Source organism: Saccostrea cucullata, unplaced genomic scaffold, assembly GCF_032062105.1.
Source record: "Saccostrea cucullata isolate Sc308-1 unplaced genomic scaffold, CSIRO_AGI_Scuc_v1 ctg1434, whole genome shotgun sequence".
Taxonomy (NCBI): domain Eukaryota; kingdom Metazoa; phylum Mollusca; class Bivalvia; order Ostreida; family Ostreidae; genus Saccostrea; species Saccostrea cuccullata.
The window spans coordinates 1-25,600 of record NW_026918295.1 but is presented as its reverse complement, the minus strand read 5'-3'; the positions used below and the strand labels follow the sequence as shown (position 1 = coordinate 25,600).

The window sequence follows — 25,600 nt, the reverse complement described above, 5'->3', positions numbered from 1 at the left end:
AAACGTATTGGTCACCCTGCTGACTTAACAAGTTCTAATAAAAATGCTGACAATGATTACATGGAATATATATTTTTCAAAATTATTTTTTAATCAACAAAGTACAAGATCATTAACATTACAGTATAACACAGCTTATAAAGAGCACCAAATTAACAAATACATATTTTTTTTGTATAACTATGTTGCATTAAACATGTTTAAATCAATAAATATGGGCCTCATAGGTCCATTTGAGTATCATGTAACAACTTTCCATCCATTGAATTTGGTTTGTGTTTTAAGCCAGAGGCCATGAAATTCACAATTTTGAAAGAGGCACCATTGCCATGCTTATCATTACTATACACTTCACATGCTTAGTTTGATTACTAAATAGCCAGAGGCAGAGCGGAGAAACAAAGAAAAAATGCATTTCTACGATATTATATGCCTCTGAGAACCCCTGACCCTGGGGCCATGCATTTCACAATTTTAGAAGAGACACCTTTACTCATCATAAATACGCATTTAGTTTGTTTGTTTAATACCCTGGAGCAAAGGAGAAGCAGAGGCAGAGGAGCCCCATCCCTTAGCTTCAGGGGGAGGGGCCATGGACTTCATGATAATTTGTACTCCTTTTCACCAATAGATGTTACATGCTAAATTGGTTGATAAGTGGTTCACTGGTTTTAGAGAAGGAACTGGAAATGTTGACGCACAATGGACAGACAAAAACAGATAGCAATAGGGCACCTGAGTTTACTAAGGGGACCTAAAAAGATATACTTTAATATATAAATATATTTTAATACTTTGGCAAGGTTTGAGCTTAATTTAAAAAGGAAATAATTTCATGCATATAAGATTCACTGCAAATGGTGCTGCATTAAGAGATGTCTTATTTCTTGATACTGCAATTTGAAAATTAGGCCTAGGTAAATAAACTGTGTGTTTCTGGTTCCCTTACCGACCCTAAAATATATGAAAAATTTATCCAACGAAATTTCTCAGGAAGTAAACAAATCTGGTTTCACTGTTTGAAATCCTAATTTGGATCACTTCCATGTTTGAGAAAATGGACATATCCTATACGCGTTAATCAGGAATGTTTTTGACAGAGATTTCTGATCCCTGTTGAATTTTTGAACAATTAAATGGAAAAATAAAATGTTTTCCCTACCTACCTACCCTATTTTTTCTCAGGTTGGCAAAGGAAACACACTTCATATATCTTGGCCTAAGGTTTAAAACTGACACAAAATTATATAATACAAAAGTTATAGAAAATATTAAAATAAAAAGTTAAATGGAGGCTATCGCTAAAAGTGGATATGGAAATTCAAATATTCTACACTGAGAAATTTTGTTGACTTGTACCTTTAAAATTATACACCGTATTTTCTTGCAACTACAAATGTACCGATTAATTTAGGTTCCTGTACAGTCATGACAATGATCCATTAAAATGAAAATTTACTTTGCATTTCATTCAGAATTCAAAAAAATCAAACTATGAATGGATCCAGAACCTGGTCTCTCAGAGAGGAATACATCCCTATATGTTTAAAAAGATTGGGCTGAATCAATAAAGCTTTTAACTTTGGATTGAGTTTTCTTAATTTATCAATTGCAGTGTCTTTTCCAAAGCCACTCTTGCATCTCACAGACTTCAGATATGATGAAATGGCACGAAAACCTGGTTTTGTGTACACAATGGCAGGAGTACAGCAAGATGGGGCTGGGGTGACTTGGTATAAATATTTGGAGATCCTCCTCAAGGCTGTGAAATTCTGTCTACCTACAGCCAAAACAAATAGACTCGAATACATAAAGAATCCCAGCCATATTATTTTTCGATGATTTGCTTCACTTGGATAAATGGTCAAATAAGCTTTGACGAAACATGTCGTCAAAATCAATCCCAAACAAAAGAGCTCTGGAAGGCGTTCCTTCTCTAAACTTATGTAGCCAAGTGCCGATCAGGATGGTATAGTTTAATGAAGGTGATATTTGATTGATGAGGTCCAGTTTGAAACAGTCCCATAGAATAAAGATGATGGTCAGCAACAGATATCATATCCTCATTTGGTAATGCGTCATCTTCCACTAGAAGAATGTTAGAAACATTCTGCTTAAATGCCTGCTCTCCACAATAAATGTAGTCTTCTTTTTCTTTTTCTAGAGTTTGATCTACAGACCTTTGAAATAATGGCCTTGAGGAAGAGTTTGAAAATTTATTGAATGTAGTAACTACTTTTGTTAGATTTTGAAGCTCAAAGTAGGAGGATGGTTCATCATCAACATTACATATGAATAAGGAGTATGTCAGTTTTAAATGTTTTGTTTCATTGAGAAGTTGGAGAGTCTTTCCTACAACTTGTGTTAAGTACTTTGGTTCATACTGATCAAATGTATGTCGATTTCTTGATACAGTAATGATCGTGATACCAATGTCAACAGGCTCTGGTAAATAGAGTTTATTTCTCATTTCACCATAGGCAGTAATGTAGGTCTGAGCCTCTTGTATCCTTTGATCATTCACTTTCCTCACTACTTCTTGCACATGAGATTTGTCCTTATTGTGCCAAACTTTGTCATATGCTGTATATCTGTACCTTGGTGACAATAACGGCAGTGCGACAGAGTATGTCACCAGCGTAATTAATCCCAAACGTTTCAAAAACCTGTCTCTCCATGTACGTCTGCACAATCTTCTCATCATAAAAACAGGGATTTATCTGTAAATGAAAGCACAATCGTAATTAATTTTAACCACACTATCAAGATAATATAAACAGAATTGCAGAAGTGCTAAAAATGAATGGAAATAGTAAAGTTAATCAGCGCTGTCCAGCTTATGGTATATTTCATGTGTCCACTCGTACACAAATCAGAAGCCAACTCGTATGCAAATCAGAAGTCAACTCGTACACAACGTTTTGTTTGTAATTATTTTATATGAATAATGTATAATCTAAAAAAAAAATAAAATAATGACAAAGAGAAGTGTTAATTTAATTTTTTTCATAAATACTTTAGTGGTTTAACATTTGAAATCAACCGTGACTTCTCTCTATAGGAATTTTAAGATTTCTTTGATCTGCGACAAACGCTAATTACGAAATGCTCCTATAACCAAAATCATGTCACAATTTCTTCATTTCTTAAACTTCACCATGGTTTGAGAGACGTGTTAACCTGCCGTTTTTTTTTTTTTTTACTTTTTTAAATTTTATAAGTTTTTTTGGAAATTGTAATGATACGATATACCATTAAAATCTTACGGTGTATTTCAATCGCATTTACTATCTACATTATATCTAACGATGAACGTTACGGTGCTATAAAATTTCTAAAGTATATCAGTTTATATTTATATCCACATATTACTTGCATAAAAGAAAACTAAATTTAAAATGTAAAATTAAACATTTCTTGTTGTTGTGATGTTTAACAATTAGAAATCAAATTCAATGAAATTGATTACCTGGTATTTTGTTTCAAATATAAAATATATTTTAATTTACAATTAAATCCACAGAATCAAAAAACTAACTTCTCATTTATGTATCAAATAAATATATATTTAAATAATAAAAATGTGTAGGAGTTGACGCCTCAGAATTTAATTACGCCGAGAAAATGTTGTAAAAAAAAAAACAAAAAACAAAAACAATCTGCGCATATAGGTAAAATCAGAGATATAAAAAGATTAAAATGTACGAGAAAAATCTTTGTGTACGAGTTGACCCACTCAATATTTGTACACTGAGGAAAACGATACCTTAAATCACGTAATGACTTGCCATCAACAGTGCCATCTACCACTCGCCTCTTTGCCGAGGACACCTTGTTGTATATAGGAGGATAAGGACAACAGAGGAGCAAGCCATTTTACAGAGCGACTTAGATAAGCTTCAGGAGTGGGACAGATGGCTCATACAGTTCAACCCGGATAAGTGTGAAGTAATGCGGGTTACAAACCGGAAATCCCCACTTTGCGCTGATTATACAATACACGGCCAAGTCCTGAACACTGTCGACCCTGCCAAATATCTTGGTCTCATAATCCACAAGAACCTTAGATGGGATACGCACATAGATAAGATTACTAAGAATTAAGGCCATTTCCACCCTGGCCTTCCTCGGCAGAAACATCAGCCGGTGTCCAACTAACATCAAGGCATAATTCTGAAAAAGTCTACAAATACGGCCACTTTTTAAAGCTATTTTTTCGATAATTAATTTAGAGCGCAGCCTCTGATCTAAAATATGCAACCAGTAAATGATAGAACTGTTTCTGAGGATTTAAAGACATGTTTTTTTTTAGATCAGAGAGTGCGCGCATATTATTTTTCTTTACTGAAAGTATTCAATTATACCTGTTTACCTTAAAATTCAAGAACATTGCAATTTCATAAAACCAGTTTTCCAAGACCTGGGCTTTTAGGAGAAAATTTTTAATACGAAATGAAAGCACTAAGACTCTATTTTATTTTAATGCTTCAAATGGAAAATCAAGTGTTAATCAATCAACTGGTATATCTACAGGGCTTTAGGCATAAATTGAAGCTCTTTAATCCCTCACGAACTTTTCTGCTTCTACAGTATGCAGGTGTTTTCTTATAATTGGTGAATGAACATTGTAGTAATGCAAGGTATCTCAAAACTTTGCTACTGTACATATATTTATGAGAATGTAGACGCATTTAAAACAACCTACTCAGTATATTTTTGGATGCATATATATTTAAGTAAATCGCGGATGTCTAATTATATGAGCTATGGAAAAGGAAACTGATCAACAATTGGTATTGATATGCATGTCATAATTTTGTCATTGTTGCTTAGTGGGGAGAGCCATTGCTTTAAATGCTTTCCTCTGACGTATATGTATTTCTATGCTACAATACTATATTTTTCTTTGGATATAGAAGAGTTCGATCCCTTTTTTGATTATTTCAGCTAAAATACTTTTTTTTTCTTAAATGATAATTTTTCTGTAAAAGTGAGAATTGTTTGACAAAGAATGATTAAAATGAACAAAGAATGATTAAAATTAAATTTAAGCAAGCTTAAAACATGTACCGGTACTATAAGTAGAGAATTACATTTATTTACGAATTTTGTTTGAAATTACCCTTTTTAGCTCACCTGAGCCAAAGGCTCAAGTGAGCTTTTCTGATCACATTTTGTCCGTCGTCCGTCCGTCCGTACGTCTGTCTGTCCATTTGTTCGTCTGTCTGTCCGTCTGTAAACTTTTCATATTTTTGACTTCTTCTTAAGAACCACTGGGCCAATTTTGACCAAACTTGGTACAAAGCATCCTTGGTTAAAGAGGGGTTAAAATTTTTAAATAAAGGGCCAATTTTTGACAAAAATAGGGTGGGGTCATTAAAAAATCTTCTTCTCAAGAACCACTGGGTCAGAAAAGCTGAAACTTATGTGGAAGCATCCTAGAGTAGTGTAGATTCTAAATTGTTCAAAGACCCCCGGGGGAAGTCCCACAATGGGGAATCAAAATTTTACATAGAAAATAAATAAGGAAAAATCTTTGAAAATCTTCTTCTCAAGAACCACTTGGCCTGAAAAGCTGAAACTTATGTGGAAGCATCCTAGGGTAGTGTAGATTCTAAATTATATAAATCATGACCCTCGGGGGAAACAATGGGGAATCAAAGTTTTACATAGAAATATAAAAAAATCTTTGGAAATCTTCTTCTCAAGAACCACTGGGCCAGAAAAGCTGAAACTTATGTGGAAGCATCCTGGGGTTGTGTAGATTCTAAATTGTAAAAACCATGACCCCTGGGGGAAGGGCGGGGCCACAATTAGGAATCAAAGTTTTACATAGAAATATATAGACAAAATCTTTGGAAATCTTCTTCTCAAGAACCACTGGGCCAGAAAAGCTGAAACTTATGTAGAAGCATCCTGGTATAGTGAAGATTCTAAATTGTCCAAATCATGACCACCAAGAAAAGGGCGGGGCCACAATGGGGAATCAAAATTTTACATAGAAATATATAGGAAAAATCTTTGAAAATCTTCTTTTCAAGAACCACTGGGCCAAAAAAGCTGAATCTTATGTGGAAGCATCCTGGGGTAGTGTAGATTCTAAATTGTTCAAATCATGACCCCCGGGGGAAGGGAGGAGGCCACAATTGGTAATCAAAGTTTTACATAGAAATATATAGGAAAAATCTTTGAAAATCTTCTTCTCAAGAACCACTGGGCCAGAAAAGCTGAAACTTATGTGCACAAGGAAGGACCCTGGGGTAGTGTAGATTTCAAAATGTCTTAATTATGATCAGTGGGGTAGGGTGGGGATGCATTATGTATTACAAGGGGGAAATCTGGTAAAGAACAGAATGGTCAAAGCTTCTCACGTGAGCGATGTGGCCCATGGGCCTCTTGTTTTTCTTTTTTTTTTCCCAGAGAAAATGCATTCTAAAGTCTTAACGAAATACTAGTTTCTCAATTATTAATATTATTTTTTAAACTCTGAATTCACATATGTTTCTTACACACAAATAAAATCTGGTTCACAGCATGTCACCCATGTCACCACATGAGGAGAATTAATCGAAATTCAAATACATGAACCTTTTTTGTGACGGTTCTATGTGTTGTAGATTTGGATGATTTTGGGGATATTGTTTTATCCCCTGCATTGTTGTTTTATTTTAATCACAGAGGTTTTTACTATGTTTATTAAAACTCAGTAAATGGCAAATAAAAATGTAAAAACATATATTTAATTGTGTTGAGATGTGAATAATACACCTTTTGGAACTTGAAAGAATAGAGGAAACAATGAAAACTTAATTTTAACACATGAGGCCCATGGGCAATTTTTTTAAAATTATATATTCTTATGTAAAAGTTTTATCCCTTTTTTCATTTCAGCCTACCCCTCACCCTATCCACCCCCATTCCTGTGGTAATGATTTCAACAAACTTGAATATACACTACCTTGGAATGCTTCCATATTAGTGTGGTTGACCAAGATTTTTTCCCTATATTTTCCTATGTAAACTTTGATCCCCCATTGTAGGTGCACCCTTCCTTGGGGGTTGTGATTTAACCAAACTTGAATCTTCACTACCTGAGGATGCTTTCACATCACTTTGCTGTACTTGAGATTTTTTAATGTGTTCTCATTTAAAACATTGATTTCACATTGCTTCCACACACTATCTCAGAGGATCATGATTTGAACAAACTTGAATTACAGTTTAAGGTCCAATAAGTTTCAATATTTTTGGTCCAGAGGTTCTTGAGAAGATATTTAAATGATACTCCAAATTTTCACTAATTCTTAATTATATCCCCTTGAAAGCGGGTGTGGCCCTTCATTGGAACAAATTTGAATTCCCTTTTCCCAAGGATGCTGTGGCAAGTTTGGTTGAAATTGGCTGAGTGGTTCTGTGGAAGAAGTTGAAAATTTGATTAGTTTACAGACAGACAGATGGATAGATGACGGACAAAATGTGATCATAAAAGATCTCTTGAGCTTTCACCTCAGCTGAGCTAAAAACAAAGAAAAAAATTAACATGATTAAAGGAAATAAGTAAGAAGTTTTTAGAACTTTTGCTCAATCCCAATTGTAAAGTATATACAATAAAATATGTTCAAATCATTAAAGGAAATGTCTATTCTAATTATTATCACACAAGCTAATTTCTTGATCAGAATATTTAACCAAAAAATTAGACAGTTTCCCACCTGCAATCCGGAGCTACCAATATTCCTTTAACTTGTTGACCACTGCACTGTTGGAGTGTTTTCAAGGAAAAATATATATATGCTGCTATTTGCAATTGCAGTGTCTAGTTAACTGATACTTTCTGTCACTGGGACATGATAGATATTTTGCTCTCACTTCCCCCTTTCTCTCATTGCAAGATACAATATAAATATGAAAAGATACCCCTTACTGAGGATTCAAACTAAGTTTAATGATCATTGACAACTTTTTTAATCACACACAATTAGAGGTTTCTTTTGAGAGAGAGAGAGAGAGAGAGAGAAAGGGGGTTTTCATTTGAGAGAGAGAGAAAGAGAGAGAGGAGAAACACTTGTTTGCAATTAAACTTAGAAGGCTCTTGTTTTATGGTAGATAAAGCCTCAATTTTTTTTAGCAAGCAAGCCCTCCCCTACTATTTTCATATTCATACTAAAAGACTCAGTGAAAGAAAACTTATTGGTCACCCTGCTGATTTACATGTAACAAGTTGTAATAAAAATGCTGACAATGATTACATGGAATATAATTTTTTCAAGATATTTTTTTAATCAACAAAGTACAAGATCATTAACATTACAGTATAACACAGCTTATAAAGAGCAGCATATTAACAAATATACATTAATTTTTTTTTGCATTATTATATTGCATTAAACATGTTTAATAAATAAATATGGGCCTCATAGGTCATTTGAGTATCATGTAACAACTTTCCATCCATTGAATTTAGTTTGTGTTTTAAACCAGAGGCTATGAAATTCACAATTTTGAAAGAGGCACCATTGCCATGCTTATCATTAATATACACTTCACATGCTTAGTTTGATTACTAAATAGCCAGAGGCAGAGCGGAGAAACAAAGAAAAAATGTATTTCTACGATATTATATGCCTCTGGGAACCCCTGACCCTGGGGCCATGCATTTCACAATTTTAGAAGAGACACCTTTACTCATCATAAATATGCATTTAGTTTGTTTGTTTAATACCCTGGAGCAAAGGAGAAGCAGACGCAGAGGAGCCCCATCCCTTGGCTTCAGGGGGTAGGGGCCATGGACTTCATGATAATTTTTACTCCCTTTCACCAATAGATGTTACATGCCAAATTGGTTGATAAGTGGTTCAGTGGTTTTAAAGAAGAAACTGGAAATGTTGACGCACAATGGACAGACAAAAACAGATAGCAATAGGGCACCTGAGTTTACTAAGGGGACCTAAAAAGATATACCTTAATATATAAATATATATTTAATTTGGCAAGATTCAATGCTTAATTCAAAAAGGGAATACTTTCACATGTATAAAGCTCACTGCAAATGATCTTGCATTGAGAGATGTCTCATTTCAAATGCAGCAATTTGAAAATAAGGTATTCAGCACAAAACTGATAAAATGTATAATACAGCATAGAAAGATAAACATCATAAAGTTGCAATGGAGGCTAATTAAATTTGGAAATTTCAAATATTTTGTTCCTTACAATCATGACAATGATCAATTAAAATATACTTTGTATATGATTCAGAGTTCAAAAACATCAAACTATAAATGGATCCAAAACCTGGTCTCTCAGAGAGGAATACATCCCTATATGTTTAAAAAGATTGGGCTGAATCAATAAAGCTTTTAACTTTGGATTGAGTTTTCTTAACTTATCAATTGCAGTGTCTTTACCAAACCCACTCTTACATCTCACAGACTTCAGATATGATGAAATGGCACGAAAGCCTGGTTTTGTGTACACAATGGCAGGAGTACAGCAAGATGGGGCTGGGGTGACTTGGTACAAGTATTTGGAGATCCTCCTCAAGGCTGTGAAATTCTGTCTACCTACAGCCAACACAAATAGACATGAATAGACAAAGAAACCCAGCCATATTATTTTTCGATGATTTGCTTCAATTGGATAAATGGTCAAATAAGCTTTGACGAAACATGTTGTCAAAATCAATCCCAAACAAAAGAGCTCTGGGAGGCGTTCCTTCTCTAAACTGATGAAGCCAAGGAGCCGATCAGGGTGGTATAGTTTAATGAAGGTGATATTTGATTGATGGGGTCCTGTTTTACCAAGTCCCATGGAAAAAAGATGATGGTCAACAACAGATATCATGTCCTCATTTGGTAATGCGTCATCTTCCACTAGAAGAATGTTAGAAACATTCTGCCTAAATGCCTGCTCTCCACAATAAATGTAGTCTTCTTTTTCTTTTTCTAGAGTTTGATCTACAGACCTTTGAAATAATGGCCTTGATGAAGAGTTTGGAAATCTATTGAATGTAGTTACTATTTTTGTCAGATTTTGAAGCTCAAAGTAAGAGGAAGGTTCATCATCAACATTACATATGAATAAGGAGTATGTCAGTTTTAAATGTTTTGTTTCATTAAGAAGTTGGAGAGTCTTTCCTACAACTTGTGTTAAGTACTTTGGTTCATACTGATCCAACCTGTGTCGATTTCTTGATACAGTAATGATTGTGATACCAATGTTAACAGGCTGTGGTAAAGAGAGTCCATTTCTCATTTCACCATAGGCATTAATGTAGGTCTGAGCCTCCTTTATCCTTTGATCATTCACTCTCCTTAATATCTCTTGTGCATGCGATTTGTCCTTGTTCCAAACTTTGTCATATGCTGTGTATCTGTACCTTAGTGATAATAGAGGGAGTGCGACAAAATATGTCACCAAAGTGATTAATCCCAAATGTTTCCAAAATTTGTCTTTCCATAAACGTCTGCACAATCTTCTCATCATAATATAGGGATTGATCTGTAAAAAAGAGCACAGTAATAATCAATTTGAACCACACTTTAAAGATACAAATACAATGTATAATCAATAGTGCTAAAAATGAATGGCAATGGTAAAGCCTGCCTCTGTTATTAATCAGCTCTGTCCAGTTTAGGGTATGTTTCATTTATCAATAAGAAAAAAGTAAAATAGCTTAAACAATAGCTTATTTTTCATAAAACTGACATCAGCAAAACATTACATTTAGTATATGTTTCGAATTTCCTCGACAAACTTGCAGAAAAAGACTGTTAAACTCACTTTACCGTGGAAATTGTGCACAATATCTGTTGAGAACAATTCAACATTTAAGTTTTCAATTTTCTATCTAGTATAGAACAATGCATATGTCGTCTGTTTATAAACTAAACTAACTCATTTTCACATTTCAGGAAAGAGAATCCTCACCGGAAGTGCATTTACTCTCAAATGAAACAAAATATATCGTACCATTACATACTCGTACTGTAAAAATCATTATTTTGATTTAAAATTTTGCTATCTGTTATTTGTAATATGTTCGTACTGAGCAAGTAACATCTTATTTCAACAAAATAAAATTGCAACAACATTTTTGTTTTGTTTTTTTAAGTATGCATATTATCCGGAAAAGAAATCATTGACCTATACCGTGTTTTTGTTTTATTTCGTCTCAATTATTTACAAATCCCCGGATAATGCAAATAAAATTATAAAGTTTTTTAGGATGGCTATACATCAACAGGTACTTAAATTGTTTAGATTGTGTTGTAAATCAACCATATTTTAATTTAATTCATTTCACTGTACATGGCCAGACCCTCTAAACAAAGAACCTTGCCCCAGTCGGCAGTTTACAGCGTCATAACTCAGTAATGACAAACTGTCACTGTTGTGTAGTGTGGACATTCATCAGGCATGTGTTGGATTAAGTCCTAATGAATACTATACAATACCGATTTCTTGCTATATGTGATAAACCTTAGTTTATAAAAAATATATTTAATTTTAATTATTTATTTCATGTTAATAATTTTAGAAAAATATTGAACATCCTTTTTTAACAGTCAGCTGTTAAAACTTATCTTGGTACCCCATATTGGCATAGTTTACACCTTTTGATATATTCACAGTTCAGTCATATGATTGAGAGAATGTGGACATGTATGTTTATATATATAAATGTATTTCAGGGTCAAAAAATGGATGACATGACCAGGATCCTTCCATCCAATTGTTCCAAAGTGTTCGTCCAGAGGGATTTCTCTGATGGTACTGCTGTCAAGTTTCAGACCAAATTTCCCCCTGAACTGGAAGGAAAGGTATGTCAGAGGTCATTTATTTTTACAGTGCAATTGATGTGCTACTATTGTTATGTTATGTGACAGTGTGGTATATTAAACTTTTAAAGATACAAAGGGACCATTTTCAGTTCTGTAGGGAAGAAGTCTTTTAAAAAGGTCATCTGCAGATTGTACATAATTCCTGAACACACAAGTTTTTCCCCAGTGTGACTTTCTTTAAAAAAAAAAAACTACATATCAATACTACTGAAACTTAACAGATACCAGTAGGTAATTACTACAGTTGTTTGAATTTTTTTATGAAATTGCAGGTTGAAAACGAACATTTTGTACGGACCATCAGCACATTGAATACCATGTTTTCGGAGGCCGAGTCACTAACCAGTCGGAATTATTGTGAGAGCTGCTTTGCTTGCCTGACAGCATACCTCAGTTACTTGTGCTTTGACACACATTACGAAAAAGTAAGGTATTTTTTCTGGATGCAAGGGAGATCTATTTCACACATTCATAATATATCTGATAAATGTTAACTCGTACATAGATTTTGATATGATTTATATTATAAATGATTAAATTGTACTGTATAGAAATACTACAAGTTTTTACTTTTACCTAAATGTTTATGTGTATTATAAAATCATTAAAGACATTGTAATTCCAAGAATGAGTTATTTAACATAATTTATTCTGATATTTACATACTTTAAATTTGCAAAATGAATATTGAACAGGTATTGAAGAAGGTTGGGAAGTACATAGCAGAACAGAACCAGACAGTGTATGTCCCGCGAGGTCTTATGTTGGTGGATCCAGTGGAGCGGGGGTTAAGAACGGTGAGTGTTTATACCCTCAGTTAAGTGACAAATAGTAAACATGATCAAAATTTAAAACACCACAATATCCTGCTTATAATTTTTTTCTAAATTAACCTCTTGGAAGAAAAATTTTCTGAAATAATCTTTTTTGATAGTAAGCTACCATGCACTTGATGAAGTTTAAAATTGAGTTGTAGCAAATTTTGAAATATATTTTCATGTATAACATTTAATAATGTTTAATGAATTGTTTTTAATAAAACATATCTAATTCATTGTAGCTTGAAATCTGCATATTAAATGAAACAAATGGAAGATGATGGCAATGCAATATCAAGACAAAAGAGAAAATAAAAGTGAAACAGTTGCTGTCTAAATCCATCATACATGTACCATGGTTTTGTGCTCGATGTTGTGAACAGCGCGCTGTAAAATTACTTCCAAGATTTCTCAATATCTATACTTGGATTCATCAGATTTCTACACAATTAATTTGTGCACCTTGTTCAATAAACTTTATAATTTTGTGCTGTCCACCTTGAACAATGACTTCTAAAGGAACATTTTAGAGCTGTCTATTGACCATGATATCTGTGATTGACGTAAACTTGAATAGAAACATTCCTTGATTTGAGAATGAGTCACTTTAAGTCAGCTCCTCTCAGGGTTCCATTTCTTTTCCACTGCTAATTGAAGTAAAGCTTCAAATTGTGTTGTAATTGGAAGAAAAGAAAATTTTTATAGTTATTTTACTGTAACAATCTTCTTAACATTCATTTTCAGTAAAAAGTTTTATGATCTATAAGTACTGATATCCATACATACATGTATATTAAAGTTTTGTCATATTATACCAAAATACTAAATTTTCACCAATGTCTATGTAGATGATTTCATCCTCTTTGATCTATATTATATGTGCAATTTTTTAGTGTCTTCACTGTTATTTGATAGGAAAGTGGCATTGTAAATCATTTAATTACCAAGGTATTTGATTAATGTGTTGCCAGTCTTCTGTTGCCCAAAGACTGACATTTTTTTTTGAAAAGTACATTTCAAGTTATCTTTTCATTTTAATCCTTGTATTATCATTATCTATAAAAGCAGCATACTGCTACGTTGTCTGAACACCTGAACAATTTATCAAAATGCATGTATATTTGGAAAAGATTTTTTTTAGGAAGTTTAATAGTCCTCTGAAATATAACACCTTTAAACTGTATTTTTTATGCTCTAGACACACTTACAGACTTAAATTACATAAACATGTATTCTTATTTTACTTTGGATGTAACAGCATTACATAACAAAAAAAATCTTAATTTTTGCATAAAAAATATGCATAATATCCAAGCATCATCCCATCAAAAACGACAGTCACCAAAAACGCATTCTAAATTCATTAGTCATCCTTGCAGTATTTAAACTGTATTTTTTATGCTCTAGACACACTTTACAGCTGCAACCATCTGTTAGCCGAATTCACTTTTTCTTTAATCCAGAATTCACCAGGTGCCGGAGGTAAATGCAAGTAATATGTGTTAAATGCAATTTGTAGAAATGTTAACACAAAATAACAGTATCATTCTACCAATAAGATACAAGGGTTACAAAAGGTGTTGAACATTTTAATTATGATACTTGTGTTTTCATCATTGTTCTATTGTGCTAGTCTGAATATGAAGGGGTATTAAGGAAAGAAAAATCACCTTTGAATTGAGTAAGTTAATACTGTGAATAGAACTCCCGATGTTTCTTTCGTGAAATGTTTTTAGAGCTCATGTATTTATTTTTCAATATTTGGATAATTCTATGAATTCTCTCTTAAAAACTTTTTGACTGTGTGTGTTGTTAGATAGCTTTTATTGTTGTATTCATGATAAACATTTATTTTTACATTTGTTGAGCGATCCTGTACTTAAAAGGTGTCATTTTAATTCTGCAATAGTTCTACATGGTTGAAATTTGATGTCTTGACCATCTGTACTGTAGCATATATACATTGTAGTCTGAGGTTTGTTAAAAGGGAGGTCATTGCTCTCAGATGTGTCATTCTGTTGAATCAAAATGTTGATTTCTAAAAGTCCCAAATACATGTATTGCTAATTACATTGTCAGTCAGTCTGAGTCTGTGTTCATGATACCAGAATTTGAAATTTGAATCAACACAGTCTTGATTGAACTTGTAATGATCTGACAATTAAAACATGCATTTTCATGATGTTGTTTAATAGGTAGTAAAAAAGCAACAGAAATAAAATTCATTTATGTTGATTTAGTTTAATGTACAACAGTAAACTGATAGTTTTGTCATCTTTGTAACAATTTAAAAAAGCTCAACAAGATAAATTATTTTAAGAGTGCATATATTTAGTAAAATGCTTCAGTATTCTTGGAATTTTAATGCAGTATTTATTACACTGTGTCTTGTAGTTCCTTGATAAATAAACTCATCTTCGCTTACAATTGTGTGCTTTCTTTTAATTCGCCTGAGCTTTTCTGATCACATTTGTCAACCACCTGTCTGACCATCAGTGACTGTTTATAAACTTTTCACATTTTCAACTTCTTCTCCAGAACCACTGAGCCAATTTCGAACAAGCTTGCCACAAAGCATCCTTGAGTGGAAGGGATTCAATTTTGTTCAAGTGAAGGACCATGCCCTCTTTGAAAGGGAGATAATTAAGAATTAGTGGAAAATTCGTGGTATCTTTTAAAAATCTCAAGAACCACTGGGCCAAAAACTGAAAACTTGAATTCAATCTTTTTTACATACTGTAGATTCAAATTTGTTCAAATCATGAACCCTAGGGGTAGGGTGAGGTTACAATGGGGAATCAAAATTTTACATAGGAATATACATAGGGGGAAAAACTTCAAAGAACAGGAAAGCTATGTTTAGTTATACTGAAATAGAGACATCCTTCAGTCCTGTTTATTCAAATTTATTTAAATCATGACTGCCTAGGGTAGGGTGGGGCCACAATGTGCTATCAGACTTAAACATATGGATATATATGAACTGTTTGCAACCTTTTGCTAAAGAACAGAAACATTTTTAGTCACATTGATATGTCAAGTTGCTATTGTTTTGAAGTAGTGTAGGTACATGAATGTTTAAAACATGATCCTAAGGGGTGGGGACTGGCTACATCTATAAAAATTGTACCAACTAAGGATTAGAAGGGGTCACAATAGAGATAAAAGTTTAATATAGGAATACTGTGAAATCACTTTCACATGCATTTCTGCTAAACATTCTCTAACCACGAAATCAAATCCCCACAAACAATATTTTTCATCAAACCTCGAAAATTTAACCCCATGAAATTATGTGATTCACAGCATATAAAAGAGAAAAATTCTACTGATGAAGAACAACATGGCCATATTGACTCAGATGAGCATTGTAGCCCTTGGGCCTCTAGTCTAGAACACAATTAAATATGACAAATATTGGGATAATTTCATTTTTACGGGCATATCTGTAGCTGCTAGAGTCCAAAAACAATAACATAAGAAACACCAAAGAAAAGAACTCACTTTCTTTTACACAAACTCTTTTATTTGTTTTATGCTCAGAAAGAAGCAAAAGACGCTTTTCAATGATTTAGTCTTCATGATTTAACTTATTAATCTCTTTTAATTAAAACACATGTACGTAACATTTTTTATCCAATTTCTGATTGTTTTTAGTACTCATTTTTGAGTATGACCCTTAGTATACTGGAAAATTACAGATCCAAATTTCCTGGACTTGTTTTTTCCTTCTGAAAGGTGTTTTTTTTTTTCAAGGTTGGAAATAGAAACAAGTCAAAAGGTCAAAGATCTGGCGAATATTTTTACTGTGAAAAAACATGAACTTTCTGTTTATCCCGAAAACCTCTTTACTCTTCAGGGCGTGCGGGTTTGGACGCTGTCATGAAGAAATTTAATTTAGTGCATTCCTGATTCTAGGTCCTTCCTCTAATAAACCTTTCGATTTTTTTGCAAAAAAATTGCTTTCTAGACTCCTCCAGAAATTAAACTGTCTCCTCGAATACGAATTTGAACAACAATACCACTAACATTTAAGAAAATTGCATATAAATCTGTCTTGGTGCTCTTGCAATTCTTTGCTCTTGTCAGACCTTCGCTGTTTTTATCAAGTACGAGGGGTGATCAAAAAGTTCACGAACTAATTGAATAACTTCTAAAAAAGAAATGATATAGGGTTTCAGTGTTGAAATTTTTTTCAAAGTAGTCCTCTCCAATTTTAATGCGCATCTGCAACCGTTCTGCCCATGCGCGGATCACGTGATATAGGCGGTCACGTGACATGCTCCTAAGCGTTCTGTCACAGAAGCTTAAAATATTTTTCAACTCATATTTCTTAACACGCAAGTTATTTTTTACAACAGAAACAGTCCATTTGTTAGAAATGGCCAAATCTCGGCAATAGTGTAGGTGGATAATGATATCCTTTTGCAGTTAAAACCGAAGTCTTCTGTCGTTTATTCCATGTGTTTAAAGTATGGGGGCCTTCATTTTATTATATCTGATATGTTTAAAGTCTAAAATAAACAATATTTTAGGGATTTAATAATTATATTATTGTAAAGATATTCATCTATTTTTCTAACTGTAAGTTGACGATTTTTATTATCAAATTGCTAAAGAAAGGACACGTCTCTTTCCCAGCTTGCTCTCACTGGGCAACAGAACAAACATCATTTGTAAATATCTCCCTTCCTTTACTTAAACAATCAATCCAACTAATGACAAAACTTTTGGCAAGTCTTTTGTTTTTATAAACCGTGTACAAATTATTATAATCTTCTGCAAAGTAATTTCCAAGATGTAAGTTTAAGTTTACAGCCGTTCGTTTCTCGAATACGACTGAGTCAACCAATTTTTGTCACAAGTGATCTACATAAAGACGTCATTTTCACATTGTGACGTCACAAACACGGGTCAAAACGTTCCATTACATATGCTATTTATAGAACATGTATATGACTCTACCTGTGCCAAATTTCATTCTGATCTGAACTGTGGTTTTGTAAATATATAGATAGTTCGCGAACTTTTTGATCACCCCTTCGTACATCTTATGGTAAATTTTGTTTTGAGGGTTTTAAGCAATAGATTCAAGTTCCATTATCTGTGTGAATATCAAACAAACGTGGATAGCTACAATTACTGATATTTTAAAATAATTGTTAAGACAATCGTACACGCTGTCGTTTTCACTCATTTTTCAAAATATAGGGTGACCTATATTGTTGGTGGGGACAAAATGTGCACATGTATAACAGTAGCATTTTTCCGCCCTATCCTACCGGTCATGGTAGCTTAGTGGTTGAGCGTTCGTTTCATGATCGGGAGGCAGGGGTTTGATTCTCGTTCGCGGCACCGCGTCAAACCTAAGACGTAAACATAGGCAGTGACTGTTCCTTTGCTAAACGCTCGGCATTAGAAGTGAAAGTCACAGATCTTTCGGACATGATCTTAAAAACCTAGATCCCGTGTAGGCGTTGGCATGATAAAAAGCACTCACTGCTCAATGGCCATGAGTCATATGAGTGCCGAGTACAGGTCTAAATTTGTAGCTCTTCACCAGCATACGGTGACGTTTCCATTTGAGTGAAAAATTCTCGAGTGGGATGTTAAACAACATACAATCAACAATCTTCCCTTTCTCCCCCTCTTTTCACACACACACACACACACACACACACTCTCATACCCCTCCTCTAAATTGTGTCTCCATCCATACTCTCCTCCTCTCTATATTTCTCTCTCCCCTCTCTTTCATCACCTGAGTAGCACAGTGGTTAAAGCATCTCTCTCCCCACTCACGCCTTCTTTCTGTTTCTCTCTCTCTCTCTCTCCACTCACTCTCTCTTCTCTCCCCATTTCTCTCTCTCTCTCTCTCTCTCTCTCTCTCTCTCTCTCTCTCTCTCTCTCTCTCTCTCTCTCTCTCTCTCTCTCTCTCTCTCTCTCTCTCTCTCTCTCTCTCTCTCTCTCTCTCTCTCTCTCTCTCTCTCTCTCTCTCTCTCTCTCTCTCTCTCTCTCTCTCTCTCTCTCTCTCTCTCTCTCTCTCTCTCTCTCTCCCACTGTCCCGACTCCCCACACTCTCTCCTCTCTCCAATCACTCTCTCTCCCCACTCTCTTTCACACACTCTCTCTCTCAATCCCCACTTCCTACCTCTCCTCCCTCTCTCCCTACACACTTCCCCCTCTCTCTCCCCACTCACTCCTCTCCCCCTCTCTCCCTCTCTCTCTCTTTGCCAAACTCTCTCTCTCTCTCTCTCTCTCTCTCTCTCTCTCTCTCTCTCTCTCTCTCTCTCTCTCTCTCTCTCTCTCTCTCTCTCTCTCTCTCTCTCTCTCTCTCTCTCTCTCTCTCTCTCTCTCTCTCTCTCTCTCTCTCTCTCTCTCTCTCTCTCTCTCTCTCTCTCTCTCTCTCTCTCTCTCTCTCTCTCTCTCTCTCTCTCTCTCTCTCTTCCACTCTCTAACTATCTCTCTCTCCCCACTCCCTCCCTCTCTCTGTCCACTCAGTCCCTCCCTCCCTTTCTCCCCACTTTCTCTCTCTCCCCCTCTCTTTCTCTCCACTAACACCCCCTCTCTTTATTTTTTTATTGTCAATCTGATTCAGATTCCTCCAAATCTATAAAATAAACTATTTAAAGGCGAAATAGAGAGATGTTTCATAGTTAATTTTAAATAGAATATAGTAAGAAAATATTTTATTCTATAAAAGAGAAAACTTACATTGTTTATCCAAAAGAAAATATGAAATGTTTATTCTTGAACATTTTACTTTAAATTTAATTTAGCAGAATTGTTTATCTATACAAAAAATGAATGTAATTTTGAAATGATAAGGGCAATAACTTCGTACAATAGAAAACACTGCTTCCCAGTTTACAATTAGATCATTGCACTGTTTGCTTGCGTACTTAATGAAGTAGAATTTATGTTTCTTGGACAATAAAGCAGCTAGAGAGTAGATCATTAAGATATTCTTTATTTGAAGTTAATGAATAGAGTTTGACATTTACTATTTCTTTCGCTTTAGTTTACTTAAATTCTGATATGATTTATTATGTACATATCGGACTGGGTAGCTCAGTTGGTAGGGTAATGATTGGTGAAGTACGGGTCCCGGGTTCGGTTCCCGATCCAGCCATACATTTTTTTCCATTTCTGTTACAATTCTTTATATTTTTTCAATAATTTTATTCCTGTCCAGACATTGGTGTGTTTACCAAAATGTACATGCATTATTTCTCCCTCGTTGTTCTACGCATTACAAGTAGGCTACCCGGTAAGGTGTACCGGGTATTTTTTCATTGCATATATATATGTTCATTTATTGTTTTATTTAAATGCGTACTGTAAACAAACTTACAGATTACCTCTACTTGTTACATGGCGTCTACTCTGACATAAAAACTCAACAAACCATAGATTTACACTTAACGTTTTGTATGGATTGTGTTAGCAGATAAACCGTTCTTAAAGATCAGTGTACGCTGGTATTTGAGTAAATGTTCACTTTATTACAGGACCAAGTCTTGCCTCTTGGAATTAAAAAAAATTAATTTTAAAAGAAATAGAGTCATTTAATCAGGAATGAGAGCCATGCTAAATACCGTATGAGCTTATAAAATTGTTACACGTGGTTGTCTTATTCTCTTTAGAGAAGTGGACAGGCTTTCGCATAGCACACGCTCCTCACACCATGTAATGTTAAATTTGTTTAAAGTCCCGTTCGAGAATTTTTCACTCACATAGCGACGTTACCATTTACCGGTGAAGGGTTTCACTGGTGAATAGCTACTATCTCATAAAAAAATATTTGTCTCCTTATTAAAAGACTGTGTACATGTTACATGTAAGCAAAATGAATACTATTTAGGACAAAGAAGAATCAAGTCTTACACATTTTTTAATAATCGATGGAAGTAAGAGACTTCTGCAATCAAACGTTGTGACAGTTGAATACTAGTATATATCTAATACTCTCTCCTCTCTCTCTCTGTATATAGATTAATCCTTGGACCAATCACCAAACCTCTAGGCGTTTGATTACTAATGAAGTTAATAAGTGGTCTGAGTTCAATACTTTTCTGAAAGTCTTCAGAACATAACATGATTGAAAAACTTCTTATTAATTCTTGCATAGCTTGCTATTTGGTGATAGACAATTATACCTGATGAAACCAACTGTAAAATTTAAGATGCAGTCCAATTATATATATAAGATTGATTTCAAAAGACTGTCTCTTAATTGAGATTTTGAGATGGTTCTCATATTTTCTTTTCTTCATTCCAGACTCGTCCTTAAAAAATATAAGCAGGGCATTTCTTCGATTATGCGTAGAAAAGGATGATATGGTATTATTAACGAGTTTGTTTTTCACAATGAGTAGATCCTTTCTTAAGAAAGATTTGCCTTGGTTATTCCGTTTCAAATCAATCATCTACGATAATGTCTTTGAAGGAGTAGATCTTGTAATGCGTCCAAGATTTTCGTATAGGGAATTATTGTTTAAAGATGCCTTGTGAAATTGTATGTCTTGAAATATTATTCCTAGTGTGCTTAGAGTGACATGAATCACATTATAATATTAAAGTTTCTTTTCTTTAATGAATACAGTGTCGAGGAAGGATAGTGTATTTCTATTTGATTGCATAGTGAATTTCAATGTAAGGTTAAAAGTTTTGACAATATTTTAAAGATTCCATTATTTGATCTTCAACTTTGTCCCATATGATAAATTAGTTCTCTGAGTAGCGCATATATTACTTCTTTTTAGAAGTTTCAAAGTGCCAACCGAATTTTTCTTTAGTACTAAATAAAACTTGTTTGCAAGAATCCGATAACAAATTTAGCGTACGTTGGAGCAACTATGGTTCCCATAGCAGCAACATTTGATAGAATTGATTATTTTTTTCCTAGTTATATTATAGACTTTAAAAACAAAGTCTTTGTGAAATCTGTAATAAAGATTAGGAAATTTATCTATCTAGTGTTCTATGGCTACAAGTTCTAGATTATGCGAAATGTTAAAATAAAGGTTGATAAGGTTGATAACGTCAAATGAAACTAAAATGGATCCAAAGTTTAAATATTGAGACTAGACAGGTATGACGAATAACATTTATTATGAATCAAATGGATCTTCCTTAGTACTCACATGTAGCTATAAGCGTTTTGTACTCTATACTCAACTTTCTATAAACGTCTGTTCTAGGATGACGTACGTCAGAATTGCAGGAAGGGAAATGCATTTGAGGATATGATATAAATTATTAAATCTGTGGTGTTTTGACAATTTTTTGTAAACTAAATATAACCAATGATTTACTCTGTTGTAAAATATTTATAATTTTCTCACTGGGATTCATTTCGTTTTATTCAGTTACTGTTTCTTCCGACCTTTGTATAACCTTAGCAATCGAGGGACAGAGCATTAATTGCGTGATCAAAATTTGTATGTGCCTAGAGCTGAAGTAATTATCATTAGTTTAGTCTGCTGTCAAAAATTGATTTTTCTCAGAAACTATCAATACAACTTTTATTTTATTTTATTTATTTTCATTTAGTAGGTTGGTACCATTACAGCTTTTATGTACACAAGAAACATAATTTGAACATAGCTTATTAATGAGCATTCGTAAATAAATGGAAAACAGCTGGGATAACCTTTCAGAAACAAACTGCAATGAGATGGAGGCCATTTTACCGAACAATACAGGAAGAATATTGTGTATGTTGTTTCTGTTTTTCATTGCTGGAGTAACAATTTCCGGAAATGTTTTCTTGATCCTTAAAGTGACCAGGAGAGGACAGTTTGAAAGAAAAATCAACGTTTTCTTGATTTCCCTTGCTATAGCTGACTTTTCTATTGGGTTTTTGGTTATGCCATTCTCTATTATTCACAACTTTACCGAAACATTGTTTTTCAGAAATACAGTCACGATTAATATATTTTTTGCATTGGACGCAATGTTAACCATTTCTTCCATCTTCCATTTCACCTGTATGAATATTGATAGATATGTTGCTGTGAAGAAACCGATGAAATATTACCAAATAATGAAGAGAAAGTTGGTCTCCCTCACCCTGATCATTTGTTGGACTATATCGTGTTTAGCCTCAGTGGTTCTTATCTTAACTGCTAAAGAAGGCACCTGCAATCCAAGTGTCGAAGGTGAAGCAACAGTTATTGTTTCCGTATTAGCATTTTATTTTCCACTCGTTTTGAATATTAGTGCCAGTGTCAGTATTTACCTCAAGGTTCGCAATAGAAGCAACCAACTACGTCAGATGACTACGAACGAGAATATAGTACTTCAATCCAAAAGACAAAATGGAGATACTCAAGTGGCTAGAACAATGATAATTTTGCAGAGTTGTTTTATATTGTGTTTTACGCCTTTTTTTCTTTTCCTTATTCTGAAGAATTTCTTTCGTGTGGAATTTTCGCCTTGGTCAATGCTTTTTGTAACATGGCTGGCTTACACCAACTCCACCATCAATCCTTTTCTCTATTACTTCATCAATAATAGATTAAAGTTATCTGATAAAAATAAAGCTTTAAATAAGGACCGTTTCCAATTTACTAATAACAGTTCGACATTTAACTCCGGACAAGACATTGTCCAGACTTTTTAATATCGTTTCTAATTGTGATATCTAAAATATTTTTTATATCAGTTGATTGGATTTCTAAGCAGTGTCCCAGGATCTCATGTTGAACTCACAAACATCTATAAAAAGATGAAGTCCTAAAACTCTGAATGGTGGGATTTTCACCTGGTGGGATTTTTTTCTCCCACAAATTTGTTCAAAAGGGATAAATCCCATGGATATTGACAATGAATCTTTTTCTCCATTACATAGTTAAACGTGAAATATATCCTATAGATTAGGATGAGTGATTTGTCATTGTCATAATTTATGGGATGTATTCCATGTTTCAGAACGGGAGGAAATGTCAGATTGCCAATATCCGTGGTATCTATCCCATTTGAACAAATTCATGGGAGAAAAAAAATCCCAACTGGAGAAAGTATTCCATCTGACATTTTTTTCTCTCGTGGGAGAATGGTGGGATAGTTGGTGGGATTGAAAATCCCACCATTCTCCTATTGGATTCACTATCATGGAGTTTTTTATAGGACTTAATATCTTTAGAATTGGAGATGTATGCGAGTTCATGAGACTCTGGGACACTGCTAAGAAATCCCACCAAGTGTCAGAAAAATATTTTGGATATCACAGTAAAAAATGGAAGTAAAAAGTCTAGACAGTACTGTTAAATATGATTTTGAGTTTTTTTCTTCGATGAAATTTTAATAAGTGTATATACTATGAATTCATTAGATTCATGTACATTTTGGATTACCTGGTATCATTTTTTTCAAAGATATATACTCTCTTTCATCACACCTTCATAAAGTTTTAATGCTCTCTTTTGCTTTGTAATTATATACCTTGTTGAAATAAAACATGACAAAGGTTCCACGTACTATAGTCATTCGGCAAACCTCGGCTGATTCCGTCCGTCGCCTTCGTCAAACATAGATGATGTACGAATCGGCCGAGGTGTGCCGATTGATACTACAGACTGTAGTATTAATCATTTGAAAAGTATTGTCATTACTAAAGTCTTCTGATCTAGCATCTTTACTGACCAGTGGGGACCACTGGAAATTAAATCAATGTAATGTTTGTCATAATTGAGTGTTTTTTCAGTTTATATACTGTAAAATTTCATATTTTAGAGGGGTCAAATTTTCATGGTTTGAGGAAAATATATTTATTCATGGGGATTTGATTTCGTGGTTGAAGAATTGTTCAGGACTAACATATGTGAAAAATTGCATTTCGTGATAGACATAAATTCCTGGGTCTCTTCATACCTTGAAAACTACGAAAACTCTTTACAACTTACTGAGCTGTGACGCAACATGCACTTAATGTCACGTCATAGAAATATGACGTTACCGTTTCCCCGCAAGCACATTATAGCCTGGTACAAGTAATTTCTAAAGTTTAGCGTAAATAATATAATGACATATAATCTTATTCAGAAAATAACTTTTCTTATTCAATGAGATTTAAGCAAGTACAAAAGAGATGGAATTTGGCAATAAATTGAAGATTAAATGAACTTTTTAAAGTGTGTGAAAATGCGTGATTGCGGGGAAACGGTATATGCGTGATTTTGCTTTAGAAATAGGAAAGGGTATATGCGTTAAAATGCGTGACTGTGGGGAAGGGGGTTAAACCTTTGTGAAAATTAGTGATTTCACAGTATTAACTGAAGGCTTAATTTTGCACCAAGTTTAGAGTATGATGTTGCACAATACCTTAACAAGAGTTTTAATATTTCGGCAAGGAGTAAAGATAGATGTTTAGTAAAACAATTGCGCTGGACCAGACAATGTTTCTCTGTTTGTAATGATTTTATCAAGTTTAGGGATCCAATATAGGTTGGGTAGATCAAAGTCACTGTGGTCTAGGAGAATGTTTAAAGTGTGGAAGACAGAAATAATGTGATTTATGAAGATTTCTTCCTTGGAAAAGGATCAGAAAAATAGGTGCTACTAAAAAAAGCAATGTAGACTGTATACAAACATGATTTCTTTAAATCAGACGGCGGGCGTGATCAGTCGACATGTGGATCCGAAAACAATTAAATTTACAATAGAACTATGACTTTATTTGCACATTATAATTTAAATCTTATCATAGCTAGGGTAATTCAATGGAACATCCAGATGCAGTTCTTTTTAATTTCTATCATTTGAAAATGCTGTAGGAATATGGACCATGGATAATAACTCGACGTAAGATATTAAGATTTCTACTGGAAAATTTTGCCGGAGTCAAGATTAAAGACACAGTTCCCTTTAGTCTATTATTTTGCGTAAATCCAATTGCATATTTCGCTATAAATCGTACCTTCAAGATGATATGCT

General features: G+C 33.9%; 4 protein-coding genes across 5 annotated transcripts; 2 read left to right on the top strand and 2 right to left on the bottom strand.

The window, feature by feature from the left end:
• Nucleotides 1-1,311: 1,311 nt before the first annotated feature.
• Nucleotides 1,312-2,704, bottom strand: LOC134262360 (post-GPI attachment to proteins factor 4-like). The gene is given in 2 exon segments (XM_062744735.1): nucleotides 1,312-1,957; nucleotides 1,960-2,704. Coding segments are annotated over 2 exon segments (1,215 nt in total). The 3' UTR covers nucleotides 1,312-1,487.
• A 5,574-nt stretch (nucleotides 2,705-8,278) lies between these two features.
• LOC134262386 (post-GPI attachment to proteins factor 4-like) lies at nucleotides 8,279-10,932 on the bottom strand. Of its 2 annotated transcripts, none has more exons than XM_062744768.1 (2): nucleotides 10,788-10,932; nucleotides 8,279-10,500 (listed from the first exon to the last, which is right to left on the bottom strand). In XM_062744768.1, the coding sequence occupies exons 1-2, from the start codon at nucleotides 10,827-10,829 to the stop codon at nucleotides 9,271-9,273; spliced, it is 1,272 nt and encodes a 423-aa protein (XP_062600752.1). In that variant the 5' UTR covers nucleotides 10,830-10,932; the 3' UTR covers nucleotides 8,279-9,270. The 2 variants fall into 2 exon arrangements, with proteins under 2 accessions (XP_062600752.1, XP_062600759.1); XM_062744775.1 differs by having other exon boundaries at nucleotides 10,783-10,906.
• Nucleotides 10,933-11,167: 235 nt separating this feature from the next.
• On the top strand, nucleotides 11,168-13,221 carry LOC134262378 (golgin subfamily A member 7-like). Its single transcript, XM_062744758.1, has 5 exons — nucleotides 11,168-11,245; nucleotides 11,694-11,822; nucleotides 12,116-12,268; nucleotides 12,539-12,640; nucleotides 12,904-13,221. The coding sequence occupies exons 1-5, from the start codon at nucleotides 11,228-11,230 to the stop codon at nucleotides 12,940-12,942; spliced, it is 441 nt and encodes a 146-aa protein (XP_062600742.1). The 5' UTR covers nucleotides 11,168-11,227; the 3' UTR covers nucleotides 12,943-13,221.
• Nucleotides 13,222-22,255: 9,034 nt separating this feature from the next.
• LOC134262348 (5-hydroxytryptamine receptor 4-like) lies at nucleotides 22,256-23,288 on the top strand. Its single transcript, XM_062744725.1, has one exon. It carries the CDS (start codon nucleotides 22,296-22,298, stop codon nucleotides 23,286-23,288), a length of 993 nt encoding a protein of 330 aa, XP_062600709.1. The 5' UTR covers nucleotides 22,256-22,295.
• The last annotated feature ends 2,312 nt before the right edge of the window (nucleotides 23,289-25,600 follow it).

Coding starts and splice junctions, on each gene's coding strand:
- LOC134262378 (XM_062744758.1), top strand. Junction 11,823..12,115: donor CCCCTGAACTGGAAGGAAAG/GTATGTCAGAGG, acceptor ATGAAATTGCAG/GTTGAAAACGAACATTTTGT. Junction 12,269..12,538: donor TTGACACACATTACGAAAAA/GTAAGGTATTTT, acceptor AATATTGAACAG/GTATTGAAGAAGGTTGGGAA.
- LOC134262386 (XM_062744768.1), bottom strand. CDS start 10,829: ATGTTGAATTGTTCTCAACAGATATTGTGCACAATTTCCACG. Junction 10,501..10,787: donor TATTGTGCACAATTTCCACG/GTAAAGTGAGTT, acceptor TCTTTTTTACAG/ATCAATCCCTATATTATGAT.
- LOC134262348 (XM_062744725.1), top strand. CDS start 22,296: ATGGAAAACAGCTGGGATAACCTTTCAGAAACAAACTGCAATGAGATG.